The sequence below is a fragment of the Fistularia commersonii genome, chromosome 22 (genome assembly GCF_037954325.1).
Source record: "Fistularia commersonii isolate RoL2024-O1a breed Wild chromosome 22, RoL_Fcom_v1.0, whole genome shotgun sequence".
Lineage (NCBI taxonomy): Eukaryota > Metazoa > Chordata > Actinopteri > Syngnathiformes > Fistulariidae > Fistularia > Fistularia commersonii.
This window is the reverse complement of record NC_141305.1, coordinates 11,450,001-11,471,509: the sequence shown is the minus strand read 5'-3', so window position 1 is coordinate 11,471,509 and position 21,509 is coordinate 11,450,001. Positions and strand designations below refer to the sequence as shown.

General features: G+C 39.7%; 1 protein-coding gene across 1 annotated transcript; it reads left to right on the top strand.

The window, feature by feature from the left end:
• The first annotated feature begins 255 nt into the window (after positions 1 to 255).
• LOC147221697 (cytotoxic granule associated RNA binding protein TIA1-like) lies at positions 256 to 11,590 on the top strand. Its single transcript, XM_086169408.1, has 12 exons — positions 256 to 483; positions 1,251 to 1,347; positions 1,556 to 1,654; positions 3,097 to 3,151; positions 3,471 to 3,558; positions 3,765 to 3,840; positions 4,053 to 4,161; positions 4,244 to 4,339; positions 5,904 to 5,988; positions 6,785 to 6,923; positions 8,550 to 8,701; positions 10,200 to 11,590. Exons 1-12 carry the CDS (start codon positions 455 to 457, stop codon positions 10,336 to 10,338), a joined length of 1,164 nt encoding a protein of 387 aa, XP_086025534.1. The 5' UTR covers positions 256 to 454; the 3' UTR covers positions 10,339 to 11,590.
• The last annotated feature ends 9,919 nt before the right edge of the window (positions 11,591 to 21,509 follow it).

The window sequence follows — 21,509 nt, the reverse complement described above, 5'->3', positions numbered from 1 at the left end:
AGAAAGCTAACCCTAGCTTAAAGTGTCCCTATATCTTTAACCGCTTGAAGTAAAAACGACAAGATGGAGACAGAAGTTATTTCAAGCAATGTTTTAAGCAAAGCGACTAATACCATTACAGATAACGATTTTCGCAACTGAGGATTTAAAAAAAATAAGGTTAGCGGGAGACACCATTTCTACCTTCGGCTAAGGGAGTAGATTTTAGCTTGATTTCAGCGCGCAGGTTGACGCTGATGACGCCGCTCCTCCGCCATCTTCAACTTCCTATTGTTTGCATCAGACCGAGGTTGACTGCGGTGTGTGTGAGAGAGCAACCGGAATTGGTCGTAGATTTTCACCTTTTTATTTAATACTACCCATAACCTTTACGTTCACAGTCACTCGACCTCAGCACAAACCATTTGTATGTCACTGAAGTAAGGACCTCTCAGGACGTGACCACTAAACCTTGATGATGGAGGACGATCAACCCAGAACCTTGTGAGTAGCAGCGGCCCTGACTATGTCCTGGTATGGGAAGGCTCCGTGTAGCTGCGGTCCCAAATGTTTCCACGTTGTTATTTTGTTAAAAGCTGTTAACGTTTCACAATTCAATCACAACAACACTTCACTTATTACCGTGTCGTGACGCCAAATGGAAATTTCAGAATATAGAGAAGCAGATCGCATTATTGAATTGAATTCGAATATGTGTGTTATAGCCGTATAAATATATGAAACCGAAGCGTCCTGATAAATGAAACTGAATGGTTAGCCTGTGCTAGCAATAATTAGCTTTAGATGCCATTGCTGCTAACTTGCCATTTGTCAAAAGAAACATCTGGTATTCACACGGGAAGAGCGCTACCGTCCAAAAATGTAACATTAGACGTGTTTTATTTTAAATTGTTATTTTTCAGTTCACTTCTAGGCGGATGACGTGTAATTTTAATGTTTCCGTCAGTTCCCAACCCTGTTAGCATAAGGCCTTTTCTAACCGGCTAGCGTTATCTTTAGCTAGCTGGCAGACAAGCCACGTCAACGGTCAGAGAGACAGCTCAGGACAGCTCGAGTCATGGGATCACACATGCCAGTGGGTTGTGTTAAATTTAGCTATCTCCTTTCGTATTTACACCAGTATTTTATTGGTTTTGTTTTTACGACATGGAACTGTCATGTATTGTAGCTAGCCTGGTTACTAGCCTTTGTTTGCGTGCTACTTCCTGTTTGACAAAAGACTCAATACCCCAATCTCTCCCTCTGTGCAGGTATGTGGGGAATCTGTCCAGGGATGTCACAGAACCTCTCATACTGCAGGTCTTCACACAGATAGGACCATGCAAGAGCTGTAAAATGATAGTGGATGTGAGTGTTTATTACCCTGGTGTATGCTTACTGTCGGAAGTGGCTTATGAATGTTTCAACCTACTCCTCCATAGGTGTTAATTGTTCCCTTCCAGTCTGTGATATCAGGCTTAATACTTGAAACTACTGTAGGTAGCTGGTCGGCTACTCTAATGAAATTGTATCAGATAGCATACACTTAATATCAGTCTTGTTTTTCCGTTTACAGACAGCTGGAAATGATCCGTACTGCTTTGTGGAGTTCTATGACCACAGGCATGCTGCTGCCTCATTGGCAGCTATGAATGGAAGGAAAATAATGGGTAAGGTAAGCTATCGTATCTACAGGGTGAGTGGGGATGGGTGGGCTTTGGGTCCGGGGAAAATGCCTCACTTATAAAAACAAAACACAAGTGGCCTGCTTAACACTGTATTATACTATACGATACTATACGATACTATACCAGTGCTTCAAGCAGTTGGGGCAGCTGTTGTCTGTCTGCAGTCAGTTACCAACAATTGGGTGCTACAATGGTGTTCCAGATATTTCCTTGAAGTATGTGACATTATACTTCGTGTCTTGTAACGTTATCATTACTCTGAAAACGCACTTGTAATCAAAATTAATGTAAAAAATAGGCATAGGATCAGCCAATATAGGTACGATAGATAGAGCTAGTATATCCAAAACAGTTATGGACCTGCCATCAGCATGTTGATTTCCAAATGTTAAAGCCCTTCAGTTCAATAGTAAAGATGTCCTGTAAAGGGCAGTTAGTTGAGGTCTATTTGTTTTATGTGATAAATGTACTGATTTACTAATAATGGAAAATAGAAAATTGAAGAACATGTTTATGGTGTTTAATGCACCTAAAGGGAAAAGTAAAAGAATGGACAGGATGATTTCATTTGCATTTTTCATCACACATTGTTGATTTTTATGACTGTTTTCAATTGATAGAGCAACTTGTACACAGTATTGCATATGTACGTGTAATTCTGCAGATGAGCTGTAACAAATGACTAGTGTAGGTTTCTGCTCCTGCTATTGCGGTTATTAGCTCTTATGGCTGTAGAGTTCGGCAGCGCTTCCACATATTCAGCCCACTTGGAATCTACCTCGGAATAGCTCACACATCATGTCTGAAAGCTCTAGTACCTGTTGATAGGAAATCCGTAGCTAAAATTGTATCCTGTTGAGAAAGAACGCATTGATGTGAAATTTACCCCAAAAGAAACACATTTAATCGTTCGTACCCTTTTAAAAATGTGTTGAAAGCATTAAAGTTGCTTTTCTGGTGACTTAATGTGTTGCCATTGGGCAAGAGTTAGCTGCGTGAATAATAGATTTTCAAGCCCTCTCTTGCTAAGTTGTGTATTCGAGACCCCTTACTAATTAAAACACATTTGTTCTAAGTTTCTGCTCCGATTTCAAACTGGAAAGGTCTGAAAAGACTATGTTGTTCTAAAGACTATGTAATTCTAAATGAAGCCCATAGGTGACAGGTATTCCATCTACATGTCATTTAAATGAAGTTTTCTCCTGAAGTCATTGAGACTTAATGATTTGATGCTGTAGACATTTCATGAGGCTACCTGACAAACTCATGTGTGAAGGGCAGACAGTTTTCATAGCAGTCTTATTTTACTGTTTACTCATTTTTCACCTATTGTTAAGTCAGCCGTCAGATCATATAATCTTACCAAGGGTTTATTGTAAATCCTGTAAACATTCGGCACCTGGCCTGGTTTCTCTCTCCCATTCTGCAGGAAGTCAAAGTCAACTGGGCCACGACACCAACCAGCCAAAAAAAAGACACAAGCAGTAAGTAAAATAGTTCCCTTAGTTGGCCTTATGTTTTTATTTTCCTGCAATGCTATAGCATAATTCAATGTATGAAAAGCTTGATTGTAACTATATATGATATCTTACAGTTCTTCATTTCAATTCATTTGGTCTGAATTTATCGGATATGAAAGCAGGAAAGAAGATTTGCCAAATAAATCAAATTTTTAAAAGGGGGATTTATGTTTTCAGGCAGATCATTCAAAACCTGTCCAGTTACAGGATATCAACAATGAAATAGTGAATTGTGCTATGAGCCATGTTGAAAATAGATGGTTCTGTTTTTGTTTGTCGCCAGATCACTTTCACGTCTTTGTTGGAGACCTCAGCCCAGAAATAACAACAGAAGATGTTAAAGCAGCATTCGGTCCGTTTGGCAGGATATCGTAAGTGTGTTTCTGATATTGACTTACAGACACTAAATTAAGATCAGGAAAAGTGATGGATGCATATTGGTCTAGACATAGTCTCTCATAGTCTCTCACACATGCAGAGGAAAAGCCAGGGGGACATATTGCAGGGTGACAAATCAGCCAAAATGAATTTTTGATTTTGAGTTTTTGATGTTGTTATGTTTGTGGTTTGTTCACAGAGATGCCCGTGTTGTCAAAGACATGGCTACAGGGAAATCTAAAGGCTATGGCTTTGTGTCCTTCTTCAACAAATGGGTACGAAAACATGACTCCATATAAATTGATGTCATCACTTCGCTGTAACACCTCTGTGAAGGGTGGATGAGTTTTCGCTTACAAACCCAGTATAAAATTCCCCCAAATAATATTTGAATTTATTAGGCTGACACAGTTACAGGCATCGTAATCCATGTTTTGCACCTCAATGTAAACAGTCGGCTGATGACAGGATTCTCTTCTGGTTCAAGGATGCAGAGAATGCCATTCAGCAGATGGGTGGCCAGTGGCTAGGGGGCCGACAGATCCGAACCAACTGGGCCACAAGAAAGCCCCCTGCCCCAAAGACCAGCTATGAAAGTGTGTTTACAAAAAACATTTTCATTGGTTACTTTAAATGCTTGATTGATGTGTTAAGAGCAGCATACATCTATCCTGGCAGATAACTCCAAGCACCTATCCTTTGATGAAGTTGTGAGCCAGTCCAGCCCCAGTAATTGCACCGTATACTGTGGCGGCGTCAGCTCAGGACTCACAGGTCAGAGCGTTTTTTAGCTACTTTTTAAATGTGTTGCATTATTTTCAATGGTATTAAGGCCATTCAATCATGGCAACCAGCTTTGCATGTTTAAGGAAGACAATATAATAAAGTAAATCTAAAGGTAGTTAATGTCTGTGCATCATGAATGGCATGTGTTGCCCAAGCCTTTGTGCCATTTTACTTTTGATTGATGCCTTCAAACCAAGAGAGCGATTCAATTGCATTAATATATTCTTTCACTCAATGAAACAAAGCAGTAGAATGTTAACTCTGAGCTTTTTCAACCCTCAGAGTGGTATTTTCATGGTTTAGCACCATGAAGACTTAAGATATTCCCTTATCTACAAAAAAAGAACTGTCTAAATAATCACAATTGTTTTTGATATTAACAGCCTTGCTCTTAAATTGCATGCAAGATAGTCAACACAAATAAAAGATCAGTGTATCCCCCAGGTATAATTAAATAACACATTTAAAACATGAAAATTCTTACTGAAAATTACATTTAGAAGTGTAATTTATCTGACTTAAAATATCGTTTCAATAATTGTTTTTTCCTATTTTGATTAATTGCATGGTCATTTGTTTTTATTTCTACAGCAGTTTTCTGTTTTTTTTTTAAATTTTTTTTTCAAAATTGAAGCTGACTTATTGGCAATTTCAAAAGATCAGTGAATTGATCTTTTGATGAGAATATTCAGAGAGGGAAAAAGTGGCAAGTCAGTGAAAACTCGGACTTAATTAGCACAGTTATTGGAAATTGATATAGTGGGGATGGTACAGTTGTGAATAAAAAAACAAGTCTGATATCAGCAATCTGTACATATACCATGATTTTTTTTTCTATGATTTTTGATACCAAATGGAAAGTTGAGCTGCATGTTACAAAACCATTGTGTACCCGTGTATAGAAAATTTCACAACGCCCTAAACATGGGAAACTTACAGCATAAAAGAGCAAATGTTTCTAATATTTTATCAAGAAGTAATTAGCTCATAAGTCTATGGTTCAATCCTGTAGATTAGATAACATTTATCATCAAGGGTTTTCTCTATGCTCCTTTTGTGAAGGCCCATGCTTTGAGAGTGACGGTAGTGTTTGCCCATGCATCATGAAAGGGGACTTCTTTTTCAAAGCAGATCTTTAGAGGTTATTATCAATGGGGTTAGAAGGATAGAAGCCTTTTTTTTTTCTTCCTTTTTTTGTAACTGTAATGCAGACATTTGAACTGGCTGCATGAATTGCAGAATATTGTGTATGGAGCTGTGGCTACACAATGTAACAATTGGCAGATTATCCATTTAAGGTTGACATTGTCCAGAGGTTATCATTGATAATGTGGATGAATCCCTGAATACTCGGGTTACAAGCCATTTACAATGCATTCACCAAAAAGATGGGTTTATCGCGCACTTGTGAGTTGAATTTGTGACACACTCCAAAATTTTTGTTTATAACCTCCCCCAACTCTGGATGCTAAGGCAGAGGCTGTGTTTTTATTTTTCTCCATGAAGCAAATGCCAAATTATAATCAGTGTCCCTGCTCTCTTTGTTTTTCAGAACAACTGATGAGACAGACATTCTCCCCTTTTGGACAGATAATGGAAATCAGAGTTTTCCCAGACAAAGGCTATTCATTTGTGAGGTGTGTGGAAAAATTTTGATTTGGAGTCTCAAAATAAAGTGAAATGTTACACTAGTTGTCCTTGAGTCTCACGGAGTCCCTCTGATATGTGTCTTAGCCCCCTGGTCAGACATTGACACCACAAGGGTTTTGTAATGAGTTCCCTGCAAGGTAGAAAGAAAATTAAGCAGTGATCTCACCGCTCAGGGCCAGCATTTTAAATGACTAGTTTTTAAATCTATTCTTATGCAATTATTTCCTTTATAATGGCATTGCAATTATGTTGTCTCATATTGCCAAGTGACATGATTTTGGTAGGGATCAATTCCACATATCTATTTAAATTAGAAAAATTGTGGTGTGTGATCAGGACACAACCACCTCAGTGTTTAAAAAAGTGTTTTATCTGTAACAGATATTTCACTTTTATAAATATTGCACCTTCTTATTTCTGGAATTGGAAAATTGCAGTTCATCATTGCATATTTGCAGCCCCATCTTATTGTAGTTGTATCAAACTTAAGCCACAATTACGTGCTCGCTTAAAACTGCCCTTGTTTGTGGGTGGAATATACTGGAATATACATCTTGTTTTCCTTTGGGCTGCTCCATTCAGAGATCGCCATGGCAAATCGTCTCCCTCCATCCAACCCTATTCTCTTTTTGTTTGTTTATTTTTTTCTGTCACACCAACTAACTTCATCTTCTTTCAGTACATCAACAAATCTCTTTTGATTTCCTCTAGGCTTCTTGCCTGGCAGTTGATATACATATATAAGTGATCTTCAGCATTTTCTTCTACTATTTTTTTGTCCAGATTTAACTCCCATGAGTCAGCAGCCCATGCCATTGTGTCAGTGAATGGGACTGCGCTAGAGGGCCATATTGTCAAATGCTACTGGGGCAAAGAGACCCCTGACATGATGAGCCCAATGCAGCAGATGCCAATGCCACAGGTAAGAAAACAATCACTGCTTGCTGCTTTGACATAATTTCCTAATTTCATTAAATCTCAAAACAAAAAAAAAAAACAGGTACTTATATTGCATAACATTGAAGTGGCTGATTGTGAACTAGTCACATATGTTGTGTGCATGTGAGTCACAATTTAGAGTTCTTGTTTTGTTAACAAATGCCTGTTTAGTCATTGTAACTACATTAATGTTGGACTGGCTACATCTAAAAAACATGTTTAAATCCTGAGTGAGATACATAAAAATGTTGATTGTAGAAACGTATCATGGATCTTTGCAAAAAATTAGTAAAGGATAGATGACATTAATAGTATTAATTAGTTTATTGGTATTGTATTTGATCTTATAACAGTGGACCATGAGATCTGACAGCTTCTCCATTGCTCAGGAAAGGTTTTAGTTTTGGGTATAATAGTGCCATCTTGTGGAAAAAATGGGCAGATTTGCAGATTGAGGCTAAAGTTGTTTTTTTTTTTTTTTTTTTAAATTATGGCTTTCGACTCATCACTATTGCCAATGTTGTGCGTGTGGCAAAAACAATCCACTATCTATGCATGGAAATAATTTACTTCCTTATTCGCTGTATATCCATTTCATAATTAAGGGCTATGAGACCTATTGTGTTTTTTTTTAAACTCAATGGTGAAATTGACATGAAGAATTGCTCAACTTTGGTTGCCCTGAGATGCTTCGATTCAGAAAGTTGTATAGAGAAATTAAGAATAAGTATTGAGCATTTCTCTCTTGCTGCAGTCTGTTGGTTGATAGTGTTGATTGTTAACTTTAACTTATATACGAATTTAAGTTTGGTGCCTGAAAACAGATTCCAGAGCAAGGAGTTGTACATTTACAGCTGGCAGCTAATAAAAGCTCCTGCTACTCTGGATCAAATGTTTGCAAATGTATCGGGATGAGGGATTAAAAACATCAGCATATGTATGATATATATATATATATATATATATATATATATATATATATATATATATATATATAGGCAACTATCAGTATGGCCAATAGATTTTTTAAAATTATTTTATGTATGAGTATGTTTGTAAGAGGTTTTCTCGTGAGATGAGTTAATTTTGGACCCTGACTAAAGGTTACAACATTCTTAAATTGCCAGTTGAATTGTACTCCGAACTCCAAACTAGGATCCAATGTCATCTGGCAGGAAATTCAGAATTTTCCACGGCCGTGTTTTATGACAAGCAGCCTTTAAAGTTTATCATTTTACATTGATAATTTATACTAATGAAAAAGTCCTTTTTAGGACATTGATCCATATATCAATAGGCATATTAAGGCCATTTAAGGTTAAGAAATGGAGCATGTTTGAATAAACTCAATGTGTATTGTCAGGTGTTGAAGTGTTGTTCTGTATTCCAAATATGTATGCCTTTCAAAACTGAAAGTTACAGATCAAAATTTTGAGTATGAGTAAGAACAATAAAGATTTTTGATTGTTCAGTCAAATACAAAAGTTAATCATTGGCAATATGGACCTCATCAATGTGTGATATTTTAGTATTACTTCTTTGAGGGTACTTTTCTTCTTAGCCAGCACTGATAGCACTGTTTCTTGTATTGTGCTCTGTTGCCCCGCAGCAAAACAAGATGGGCTTCCCTGCAGCTCAGCCCTACGGCCAGTGGGGCCAGTGGTATGGCAATGGGCCTCAGATCAACCAGTACGTTCCCAATGGGTGGCAGGTCCCGACCTATGGCGTCTATAGCCAGGCCTGGAACCAGCAGGGCTTCAAGTAAGTAGCTCGGTGGGCACGGGGCTCCCCTTCACCGCCTCCTTCTACTCCAGCACCACCAAGTCCCTTCAAGACTGGGGCACCGAGAGCCAGCTCTGGCCGAAGGGGGGGAACCGTGTTCTCCCTCCCCCAACCCCAGCTACTTCCTCTCCCCTCATCAGCTCCCCACCTTAATCCTCAGAAGATAGAGAGAGAAAAAATCACAGACGTAAACAGCAGTCTGAACTTTCACTTTCTGGTTGTTTCAGTGTGTCATCACTATGCACGGCATCTGATAAGTGAAGGAATCTCTTCCAAAATGGCATCTGTTTGTGTCACTTGAATTAGTAGAACATAGTTTTACGCTGTCAGCTTTTTCAGAAATGTGAAAACTGCCTTGAATTAAAGATAAACGTATATTTTTCAATGTCAGTGGATTTAATTATAGCTGACTAAATTGGACAAGATAAACACTGAAAGCTGAGAGCAAAGGTTTCACTCACTGTTCTTGAGACCAGGTTTTCGATTGAACTGTGTTCTAGGCTTTTCAATTGCTTTGTATGTGACCGTCCATGTCATTTGATTCTTTTCCTTTTTGATTTAATGGTTCTATTTTTATAAGCACCTGAAAATTGGATCTGTATATGAATGCCAGGATATGTTAAATATCATTTGTAGGTTGTTTTCAAACTTTGTTTTTATTTAGACAGCCAGTGTGCTGTGACATTTTGTGCACCCAAGAAAAATAAAGGAACGGCCATATGTTGTTTGACAGTCTTAAGTTCTTGGTAGCAACTGTATAAATAGGCTCTGTACAAAGGTTCGAGATAGATATAGTCACAAACATTGACCTTGTGTCTGTTAATTGTACAGTAATTTTACAATGCCGAAGAAAGAGGTCAGGCCTCCGTTGACTTGAAATTTGACTAAACTCTCATGTATAAGCTGCCAACCTCCACACTGAACTAAGAATTCTGATTAGTACATCAGTAATGAAACGCCTCATGACACAGCATTTAGATTGCATGCACTGCAGCCAAATGTTGCAAGACAAGTGAAGATAATCGTCATTGTTCTTTCATAAAGTGGATTATCTTGTAGCTTGCTAAGATTCATGGCTACCGGCCTGTGGGGGTGGGGGGGATGGGGGCGGGGGCTCACTGTGCTTAGCCTGTATACTCTTTGTCTGCTTGTCCACCCACGTTTAATAAACACTCACCTCTGGCCCTCCTAAGAGCCCTTCACTTTCTCCCCTCCCCGCCCTTGTTTTTGCTAGCTTGATTTTTACCCGGCCTGCCTCACCCTCATAGCCTCTGACTACTGTTTGCTCTCTCTTTCTCTCTCTCTCTCTTGCTCTCTTTCTCTCTCTCTCTGTCTATCCCCCTCCCAGCCCCCCGGTTCTAGTAGCTCTAATATATACCGTCCCTTGCCTTGGCACCCTTTCGCCTTGTCTCCTCTAACCTGCTGGCATTTTGTCTTTCTGTCTCTGTACCTCCTCTCTTTTATTTTTTTTTTGCAGTCACTTACCGGCCAGTGCTGGGTGGACTGGCATGAGCGCCATCAGTAACGGTGGGGTTATGGAGCCTACACAGGGATTGAATGGGAGTATGCTAGCCAACCAGCCCGGTATGGGAGCTGCAGGATACCCGACACACTGATAAGGGGCAGGGCGGGAGATTTATCAACAATCAGCCTGTCATTGGCTGTAACGTGCCCCGTGGGGCTGTCTACCACCGCCTCCCTATGTGGCAGGACAAGGACTTTTACTGGGATGTGGATCCTAATGGGAAGGTTGACCTCTGTAGGAGATAAAAATGGGAATCTTGGGGGGGTTGAGGTAATGGGAGCCAAGGAGGATTTGACCCACGCAGGTATTTAAACCCTTAGTGGTTGCCAAGACTGGCCGCAAACCAGGGCTCTTACCATTTTTAAGTTAAATGTAAATGAGAATAAAAATGTAAAGGAGAAACTTCTGGATTTTTTTTCTTTTATCCCTTGGGTTGCTTCCATTTCCCTATCTCCTCATCGCTGAGAAGTTTTGTTTTTTTTTTTTTTTTTTTTTTTTTTTTTTGAAGAAACTGTTGTCTGAGTCGTGCTAAGTTATGATCCTTAGTTATTATTTGAGAAATGGAAATCTGTTTAATTTGTTCTCTTGGATTAAAACCAATTGCAGGGATTATTGCCACTGCTGTTTCTCTAAGGGCAGATAAATATTGCACAGTTTTTCCTCTCTTGTACTTGGACAAATATAACAACAAAGAGTTTCCTGTTTATTTTTTTTTATTATTATTATTATTTTTTTTGCATTCCATTTCTCCTTCCTATCTTTACAGACAGCCTCAAACCTTTTAGCCACATGTAAATAACCATTCATTTGAAACAATGTAAGTAAAATGCTACTGTTAACTGTGGGTGCTTGCTTTCATTTTTTGTTTGAATAACTCAACAGTTAACTTCAACATTGTACGTAGCAGAGTGTTGCGATCAGACGCAACACTGGCGCAGTGCGACACATACTTCCATGCAGGGATACGACAAGCATTGCCATGCAGTGCATACTTAAAATTTAACACAATTCAAATGTTGAAGAGGTGAACATGTTTGACACTTCTGATGTTTTTTAAATACCTATTGAGATGCCAGTATTTTATATCAGAAATCTGAGTGTATTCAAACTTTACACTTGCTCTGTTTTGCCAGAGAAATGGGGAGGCCTACATTGTAACTGTTGCCTTATAGAGCTGGTTTCTTTTAGCCGACAAGATACTCTTTAATTAGGCAGTGCCTACAGACATTTTCACACCCTTTTGTTTAGAAAGGTGTTAAACCCTGAGAATTGATGACTCTGCTACTGTAATCAATGTTTTCTTGCTTTGTCCAATTAAAAATGCTAATGCACATAAACCACAATATGTGTTTACTTTTCCTTCAGCACCAAAAGTGCATTTGATGTGAGATACTTTTGCTTCCCGGATGATTTTTTTTTTGAATCTCAGACTGTGATCAAGGCACAAGTATCTTTCAAAGGTCATGTCTTTTTAAAGTTGTCATTCATCTAATGTATTTAAATGAAGACCTTGAGTCGTTCAGTCTTTTCAGGCTGCAAACTTGCTGTCAAAGTTAAGGCACGGACATGGATCACAGGGATGTTCCATGCCTTTGTGCATTAACGCTCCAAAGAAAGTAACCGTGAGAATTCACGTCCGGCGGCATCGCTGGAGGGCCTGGCGGAGTGAGCTGAAGGGATTAATGAAGACCTCTACAAATGCACAGTGAAGGTGAATTGGGATAAATGTACAATCTGAAGACTAAAATTCAAGATTCCAAATGGTATGTTTGAATTTTATTTCAATGTCATGTCCCCCGCATTCTATTTGAGTACCGCAACTGCAGATGAAAAAGGCCTTTCACATTGAAGAAATGATGCATTAGCAACGGACCGACTGGCTGATATCAGTGATGTGGCTCCGTCACTTTGTTTATTACAAAGTATAGCAGAATATTTTTTTCTGTGTATTTGACGGGAGATGTTCTTGTCAAGCTTGGAGGCATATCTGACTCTTCTTGATTCTTCTTGGCTGGAAATAGGAAGTCTGGTGGATCTGGGAGAGGGTCTTGCAGAGCCGACCCCCACCTCCCCACTATCGACTGATCTTAATGGACGGAGCGGTGTACCTGACATCTGTTCCAAAGCAACCTGATGTCTTTACATTATATCAATCGTATCATTATTGTACACTTACCTGTATTTTTTGTGTCTATGTTTGCATATTATCATACTGCCAATTCAGTAGAATATTTAAATATGTACCTTTATTTTTTCTGACGTGATGATTCAACTGTATGTGCTGCTTTGTGTTCTTCCTGGGATTAATAAAGCGTTCCCTTATTTTGCCCCTTTCTGCCAGACAAAAAGTGTGCAGTCACTATTTTAGGTTTAATTTGATATTTAAATTACCCAAATGACCACATTACAGTTTGCGTCTGCCAACCAGTAGAGGTTTGCATCCACATGTGTTTAGACTAACCGACTTAAGACTGAAGGAATGCAACAATGACCAGAAAAGTGTTTTTGCAGAATGTTGTGATTTTACAGAGGAGCTGACCTTTGGAAATTCAGTGTTCTTATTTAATCCTAGCTGACATTTGTATGAAATGTTATAATTTGTGGCAGAATTTGTTTTGACATTTGACAACCAAATTCCCATTTGCTTCATACTTGAGTCCTTGAAAACGTCATATGTGATGAAATTCTCTTTATGCCTTCCCAAAGTATTCATTGCGAGGCCAGGGTGGATGTGCGGTTAGAATGACATTGACTTTTGACCCCAAAAATGTTACTCGGAGTGGCCTTTATTTTAAATTTGTTTTATTTTTTAAATCAAAGCAGTCCTGCTATGAAAAGAATGGGATGGATGTGACAATCGGAAAATGTAAAGCCTTCAGACATGGTGTCTGTTGTGTGATGTACACTGCTCAAAAAAATAAAGGGAACACTTAAAAAACACATCCAAGATCTAAATGAATGAAATATTCTTATGAGATACTTTGCTCTTTACACAGTTGAATGTGCTGACAACAAAATCACACAAAAATGATCAATGGAAATCAATTGTATCAACCCATGGAGGTCTGATTAGGAATCACACTCAAAATTAAAGTGTAAAAACAAACTCCAGGCTGATCCAACTTTGATGTAATGTCCTTAAAACAAGTCAAAATGAATCTGTGTTGCTTCTTGAGTGGACACTGATTTCACAGAAGTGTGATTGACTTGGAGTTACATCGTGTTGTTCAAGTGTTCCCTTTATTTTTTTGAGCAGTATATTTTCTGTTGAAGTCTTTAAGTTCAGCTTTGCTTCACTGCAAGAAAAAAAAATCAGCACTCGAACCATGACGTAATAGTGGAAGAAAATTGCTGTAGTTCTGCTTTGGGAACTTAACTGTTCCACTTCCCAGTCCTCCAGATTTCCTGGTTGGAAAAAGAAAGGTGGAAATGACCATGAAGATTAATTAAGTATCAGTGGTTGAGTAAACCAGCAGTCAAATTATGTAGAACGCAATCAGCATGGAAATGCAGGGAATATTGTGTACCTATAACAAAAACAACATTTGACTAAGGGAACTTTTCTTTTAGCACTACGGTAACAGCTAGTGAAGGTAATATACAGCCAAAGCACAATGAGTGTAGCTTTACTTTCAGGGGTTAGAGGTCATATCGGCTGCATTGATTGTGTACTGACACAACTATTACTCCTTTGACAACACAAACCATATTTCTATTTCAAGTTGTAAGGTTACTAGTGTCGGGTTACATTTTTATGAATTTGACTATGCCATAGATAGATAGATTGGGAAAACAGATGTCTTTTTAAACACTGAATGTGCCTCAGGCTGTTTATATAAACACAAAGAAAAATGCATCATGTAGTAACATGTTAGGCATTTTGCTCAGAAGAAAAGATGTGTACTGCGAAGGAGAGGGTTGGAAACTAAATGCAAACATTGCTGAATTTGTGTGTTTTTGCTGAAGCAGCTTTTTTTTTAATTAAAAATGCACATTTTTTTCTCAAAAATATGGCAGCAGAGCAGCCATGTAAGGCGCTAACCAGACCCCTGGGGGTCTAAGCGCTCTTCAGCATGCAGTCAGGGGAGCTGGGAATCAAACTACCGGCTTTGTGATTGGAGGGACGCCCCACTTTACCAACCCTCAGTGTTGTGTGATCATAATGTTAATATTACTTTTGTACACTGTCCTGAGCACAAGGCTGGCACAGCAGGTGGCGCCCTCAGTCCACATTTTCTGGTGTACATTTTCTTGACTCTCAAACCCAGGCGCAGCCTCCAATGCAGTTTCTCACACCAGCCATCATAGAGTTTAACCAAACAGTGCTTTTGGGAACAATCATAGATTATTTCACGAAGTATGCCTTATGCCGAACTTGGAATTTTTGAGGGGTGCATATTGTGGCTGTGTGTGTGACAGGACTATTGGGTGTTGCACCGCCTGGCTGTCTGCCTGCTGGGAAAAAAGGGCAGCAATAGCTGACAGGCTGATAAATGGTTTGTCTCTTCCAGCTGCTCAGCCAGACCTGACTAGGCTTTAATAGACACAGTCAGAGAGATTACAATCGCAGCAGCAGTGCCAGCTTCCCCTCCCTATTGTTGTCTTCACATTATATGAACCCAGTCTTTTGCACACTAACAATATGACAAACAATTTGATTTAGTTAGCAAACATTTGTGAGACACAGTTTTATTTTCACATCGTGCTGAGACTGTAATTTGATTGTGCTGTGTTACTTTTCATTGATCTAATTTCCGAACGAAGCTTGAGCACAGCCATGTCCAAAAAAATCAAAATGCAAATTAAGGTAGCCAGTTAGTGTGCAATATTTTTAGTTTCAATAAGGTTATAACTTGGTAATTATTAGTTCGTCAGTTTTGTCTGCAGTCTCTTTCATAAAAAAAAACCTGTTTAAATGTGAAAGAAATCACACAAATAAATTCATGTTATTTCAGATTTTTTTAAACTAGTGAATTATTAAAATTATATTATATTATATTATATTATATTATATTATATTCTCAAAATTATTGAAAATAAATAAAACCCCAAAATAACTGAAAGGAAACCACCAGAAATTTAGCAAGAACAATCAAAAAAATTGCTTTAAAAATACCTGTAAAACACTATAAACTTTTCCCAAATCTAAAGAACAACTATAAACAGTCTATTGTCTTAATTGCCGTAATAAATATATATTTTAGTTGTTACAGGTAAGACAAAAATAGTCAAATCTAATTTCTTTATCCTTTTTTGTATTTTTTAATCTCTCTCTCTCTCTCTCTCTATGTCTCTATCGCTCTCATCATGCCTCTTTGTGCCTATATTTGTCTGTGTGTGTGTGTGTGTTTTTGTACATGTATGCACATACATCAACAGATCACCTGCCGCTGGATCCAGGGTCCTGAGATGTTTCAGATAGGAACTGAAGATAGGAACTGAAGAAACAGGTAATTCAAATGGCTTATGTTTTGTTTGCAGAGCGAACCAGTGAAGAGACGTTCATAAGAAAGTAGCGGGCCGCAAAGGTGCAGCTGCTCCTGGCAGCTGCAGTCGGCTTTGGATTGTGAGAAACTACAGGATCACGTTATGTTTGTGTTTCAGGTGGCGCGCTGAGGACTGCGCAGCACGTGTTGGAACCCAGGAAAACACCGAGGGCTGGAGGGAAAGCCAGTGCCATGTGAATTGTTTGAGTGAACAGGGTCTCTGTGTGTTTGTCTGTGTTTCCATGCAAGTGACAGCTTGCGGCGGTGGCTGACAGCAAATAAACATGTTCCAGTAATTAACCTTGACAGGCCCCGATGTGGTGCCAACAGCAGAAACCTGCTAATGACACAATTAATCCATAATTAAGGCGTTGTGTCACACCAACTCCACAGTTACTGGTGAAAGTGTGTGTGCTGGAGAGATCGCTGTATATTTGTCAGAAAAGTCAGGATGGTGATAACACTTTGGCTAGTTTTAAAAACCATAGAGGAAATATCATGGGCTTCCATTTATTTTGAACACTTCTTTGTTTATTTACTGATTACTTTTCTCCTCAGAAATTCAACCCGTTATTTGCAATGAAGTGGGGGAATTCTATTGCGCAATTGGCCATTTGAAATTTTTTCAAAATAAGGATGAAATTCAGTTGGAATTATACAGAAATACTGTTAAGAAGTCACCCCTGTGCCACAGGAACCGTACTAAATACTGAGGTAAATTTCTTAGATGGTTAAAATGAACAATTGACCCGCTGCTAATACTGAATATTTGCATTTCTGACTCGCACTTTTGTGTTTTTTTTTTATTTTATTGTAAAATCTAATAGGGAAACGGCACAGGCGGAAGAACTACAAATCCTGCTCACCCTTGTGATCAGGAGAGATGAGCAGCTCCTCCACGAGAAAGGATCCCTGAAAAGGCCGTGGCGCGACCACCTTCAGCCATGCATACATCTCCATCGGGTATCATTTTAAGAACTGCGTGATCGCCAACCCTATAGTAAAACTGTGGAGGGATGACGTGGACAACATGAGGACGCGTGTTTCCTCAGCTTGAACCACAGCAAAACAAACAGTGTCTGACTTTTAGCAAGTATAAACAGGAAACCAAAGCAAGAGAATAGTTGTTTTGTGGGTCAGTGGGAAGAGACTAAAACCGCATTCGGAGCCTCACCTAAAGCTTTGTTCCTGCTTGCAGAAGACAGTAGATTCATAGCCTTCAGAGGCGAATGGCGCCGGCCACTGTTTTTCTGAAAACTGGTATTTTACTGGCACTGGTATTTTATATCTTTTTCTTTGGCCCATAAAAATCTCAATGAACCATTAACCCATTGGGCTGTGAAAGCACCTACCCCTTTCTCTCATATCCTGTCACCGATACCAGAATCTGTCAGTCCATGCAACTTTATTTCTGCAAAAGCAGTTATGATTTATTTATGATAACTGCCGCGCACTAAGTGATTTAAACTGCTTTTCTGAGTTCGGACAAATATAAGTGATTGTGTAATGTGTCATCGTGCCGTGTTGTTTCAAGGATGTCAAGCAAACTACCCCCTCCAGGTAAGCGCTTCTGAAAAGCCAAAAATTTGATGCTTTGAAACTGAAATGGAGGACATGTAGATTTCAAGACAGCGCACAGAAAGAAAGAAGAACAGTGGTGGAAATTAAATCTATGCCCAGCAGGTGTTTTTTTCTGTCATCAAGTTCTGCGTGTGCCGCTGAGCAGGAGCTCCACATGATCTCTTTGCGTCATCACATCTAATTTCTCTTCATCCCACTAACGTGATGTTTGGGATTCTGTGCTTTCTGATGACCTGGAAGATCTTAGTCCATTAACCGCCGCGTCACGGTAATTTTTTTTTTTTCGTCGGCTGGTCCAACACTTGACCATGTTCCCGACTAATAGCAGGTCGTTTGACATTTAACATGGAGATTAAAATTAAAATCTGTACAGAAGATGATGCCCACGTCAATGCTGTCACAGCGCTCCATCTTAGAAGGCACAGCAGGTCTGTACATCTTTCAGACCAATAACCCCAAGTAGTTCGTTGGCGCACGACACAATATTTAACCGAAAGCATTGCCGTAACTGTCTAGCTGACAAACATCTGGAGGTTGAGATCCCTTGACTGTCTGGCGCTGATGCCTTATCTAATACAGGGGCCGCATTTCTAACAGGCTCGACCATAAACGGGACCCCCGGAGTGATGTCAGCAGGAGTTTACTGTCATCCAGTGTTTTGCGAGTGTGTACCGGAATATTTAGAGCTAAAGGGATTGAGAAATTCCCTTGCTAGTCCTGGCCAGGGTTCCGGAGAAGCCAACTGGGGGATTAACACTTAATTGAATTTAATATTGAGGATCCCCCCCCACTATGAAGTATGTTGTTAAGGGGTTAGAGTATTTTTCTACTTGGGCTGATTTTCTTTTATTCTATATTTATGCCATAATGATTGATGGGGACAGAAATGAGAGTAATCTGTCAAGTATTATGGGAAACCTAATAACCACGTATTGAACTCATTGAATAACTAACGTCATCCCTCATTGTCATTCTGTGACCTCTGTTTGTCATCTTGGTCTGAACGGGGCCTGAAATTTGAGGGTTTAAAGGATGAAGAATGTCAGTCAGTATCTTTGCTCTCTTAATGCTCCCCATTTTAGCTTCAAGCCGAGGGGCTTGGCGATCCGTTCTCTTCCAGCTCGTGCCACTCATGCCACCGTGGCTCGGTTCCCTCTCTGGCGAATCTGGTTAGGAAAGCGTAACGTCTTGTTTGGATGACATGTTCTAAATTTTACTACAGCAACAGTTTTTGAATGCTTTTGATAAGTGGCTGCTTTCCTGTGATTTGCTGCTCGTATAAATGTGTCACTCAGTTTGCCCGTGGCTGTAACTCTCTCAGGTTTTTAGATCAAGACTTCACACCCTCTTAGTGACAAAAGTGATTTTCTTTTATAGACGATCTTAGCTATGTACAATTGCTTCTGATATATTTAGTGTGAAATACCAGCCATCCATCACTTTATTTTTAACGCCACTTATTTTGCTCATGGATCACAGATGGCAAAGCAAATGTCAGATAATAAAAGATAGATATTTCAGATAAAGACAAATGCAGTTAACAATGGTCTGGTTGCTTGTCGATCATCTCAATGTTGACATACATCCAAACCTTTCACAAATCTTCACTTCTCCTTTAGCTTCTTGTAGTTCTGAGAGGAACCAAGAGAGAATCCACGAAGGTAGGGTACCATATGCGTCTTACAAAAACTTGTTTCATTCATTCATTCCTTATCCTGGACTCTGGTTTGCGAGGGGGCTGCAGCCTTTTCTAACTGTCGATTGGCAAGACGTGGGGTCAGAACGTCAATGGCTCAGTTCCAATCGGGGCCATTCTGTGTGGAGTTTGCATGTTCTCCCAGTGTCTGCGCTTCTCTGGGCTCTCTGGTTTCTCAAACACGGAGTAGGTTCATTGGGAACCCTAAATTGCCCAGATGTGTGAATGAAAGAAGGGTTGAAGGGTTGTTTGACTTGATATGTTGCGCTTTGATCAAATGGTCAGTGGTCCGATGAGAACTACACGTGCCTCCCAGTGACAGTTGGGATATACTTCAACGACCCTGCGACAAGCGGTATAGGAAATGAATGAAACAGGAAAATGACAGCGCAGACAATCTTTTTCCGTAGTGAAACATATTCAAGATATATACCGTATTTTCCGCACTATAAGGCGCACTGGGTTATAAGGCGCACCTTCAATAAATGGCCTATTCAAAAACAAAAATCATATATAAGGCCCACAGCATTATAAGTCGCATATAATAGAAGCTACAGTAGTGGCTGGGGTTGCGTTATGCATCCACTAAATGGAGCTGCGCTGAAGGGAATGTCAACAAAACAGTGAGATAAGTCAGTCAAACTTAATTAATAGAATAGAAACCAACGTTCTGACAACTCGCTCACTCCTAAAACAAGATAGTGCATTCACAATAGGCACCGTGCGTATCGGTAGCTCTTACCGGCATTTGCGCCGCCTATATATCCCAGCATGTACTGCGCGCTACTTCTTCTACGGGGGAGAAAATGGAGTCGGCGGCTGCTTCCCGTAGTTAAGAGACCTCTTGCGGCTCAATAATTGTCCATATATAAGGCGCAGCCAATTATAAGGTGCACTGTGGGTTTTTGAGCAGAAAATAGGCTTTTAGGTGCGCCTTATAGCGCAGAAAATACAGTACTCAAATATCTCTAGTCAAATGACTCCTTCAACTACATTGGACATTGACTTCTGGCCCCCGTCCGGCCATTATTTGGTTGGAAAGAAAGATAAGCAGCAGCGGTGCTGAGGTTTTTTTTGGGTGGAAGTTGTCATGTGGGTGCTCATTTGATGGGCCGCTGTGGAGCTGAGGCCGAGTCCGGCAGAGCATAAACAAAACTCACAGCCCACGGAGCCTTCCACGTCTACGCGTAGAACTGGAGTTCCATTCAGGCGTCTAAGATTTCCTGACTTGTGCAAATAGACTGTGATCCTGAGAGCGTCTGTGTCGTTGACAGTCCTGACTGATTTACAGGCAACATGTCAAACACGACCCAAAACAACTCGGCAGGTAAAATAAAGATGAAACTGTGCTCGGGGGTAAACGCCAACGGCTGCCAATATACACAGAGACGAACAGGTATGTACCGGACTACAGCACCCATATACTGTTATATTTGTCCTGAAAAACAGGAATGAATCAGTAATTTCAACATATTAGCAAATTCCTTATGTGCTGTTGACATTGTCACCTTTTCATGGTAACTATGAGTGCACGCATTCATAATATGAATATCAGATAACACAAATGTTTAACACCAATGTGCGGAATGACGCATCAAACTCAAACCTTTTATTAATAAATTAAACCCTTCTCACACATGAATTCCAAATCCGGCCACGCCATGTGAAACTGTTTACCTTTCTCACCTGGAGCTTTTCTGGAGCAGAGGGCGGGTGGAGATGGGAAAGAGGCAGGAAACAGGACATGCTTTGAGCACCCCGCTGTGGAGATTTGTTGACAGCAACAGGACCCCGATTTTCAGAGTCTTGTCATTTCAACAGTTGGATATTTTTGGCGATTCTGCTGGGATTTGCTGGAATCTTCTGTATACATGACATCCCTTCTGCTGTGGATTGTTATTTGGCTTGAGTTGCATGATAAATATCAACACGGACAGATCCTTGCAGTGAATCCCCACATAGAAAGTCCTGCGCTGGCTCAATGGGTAATAACACAGAAGCTACTTTGGCGAAATGGTTTCACTTTGCAGTCAGTGAATGAAAAAGGGACCTTATATCACTGCAAATCTGATGTACCCAGCGAAGTTCTTGTATAAAAAATATATAAGAAATGACTATAAAGAATTAATGGAAGAGTGATTGGCGATGTGGGGGAGAAGCTTTCATTACTGATAGATAACATTAGTATAGCCCATGGTGGCAGAGCCTCAGGTATTCATGTTTTATTTTTACTGTTGCTTTTCACTTGACTGACACCTGTTCTCAAGAAGATTTAATCAATTGTCTGCAAGTTACCAACACAATACTATCCGGAAAAACAGGAATCAAAGGATCAGACCAAGATGTGTTTCTTTTAGCCGAATCCCTTTTGCTATGAGACAAAACCACCCGTGCATCGTCTGGTCTTGACGTTCCAAGGATATTTTGCAGTTTTGCCACTTCAAACTGAAAAATAAGCATGTTGGTAATTCAACGGGATCTAAAAATCAGCAAAGTTAT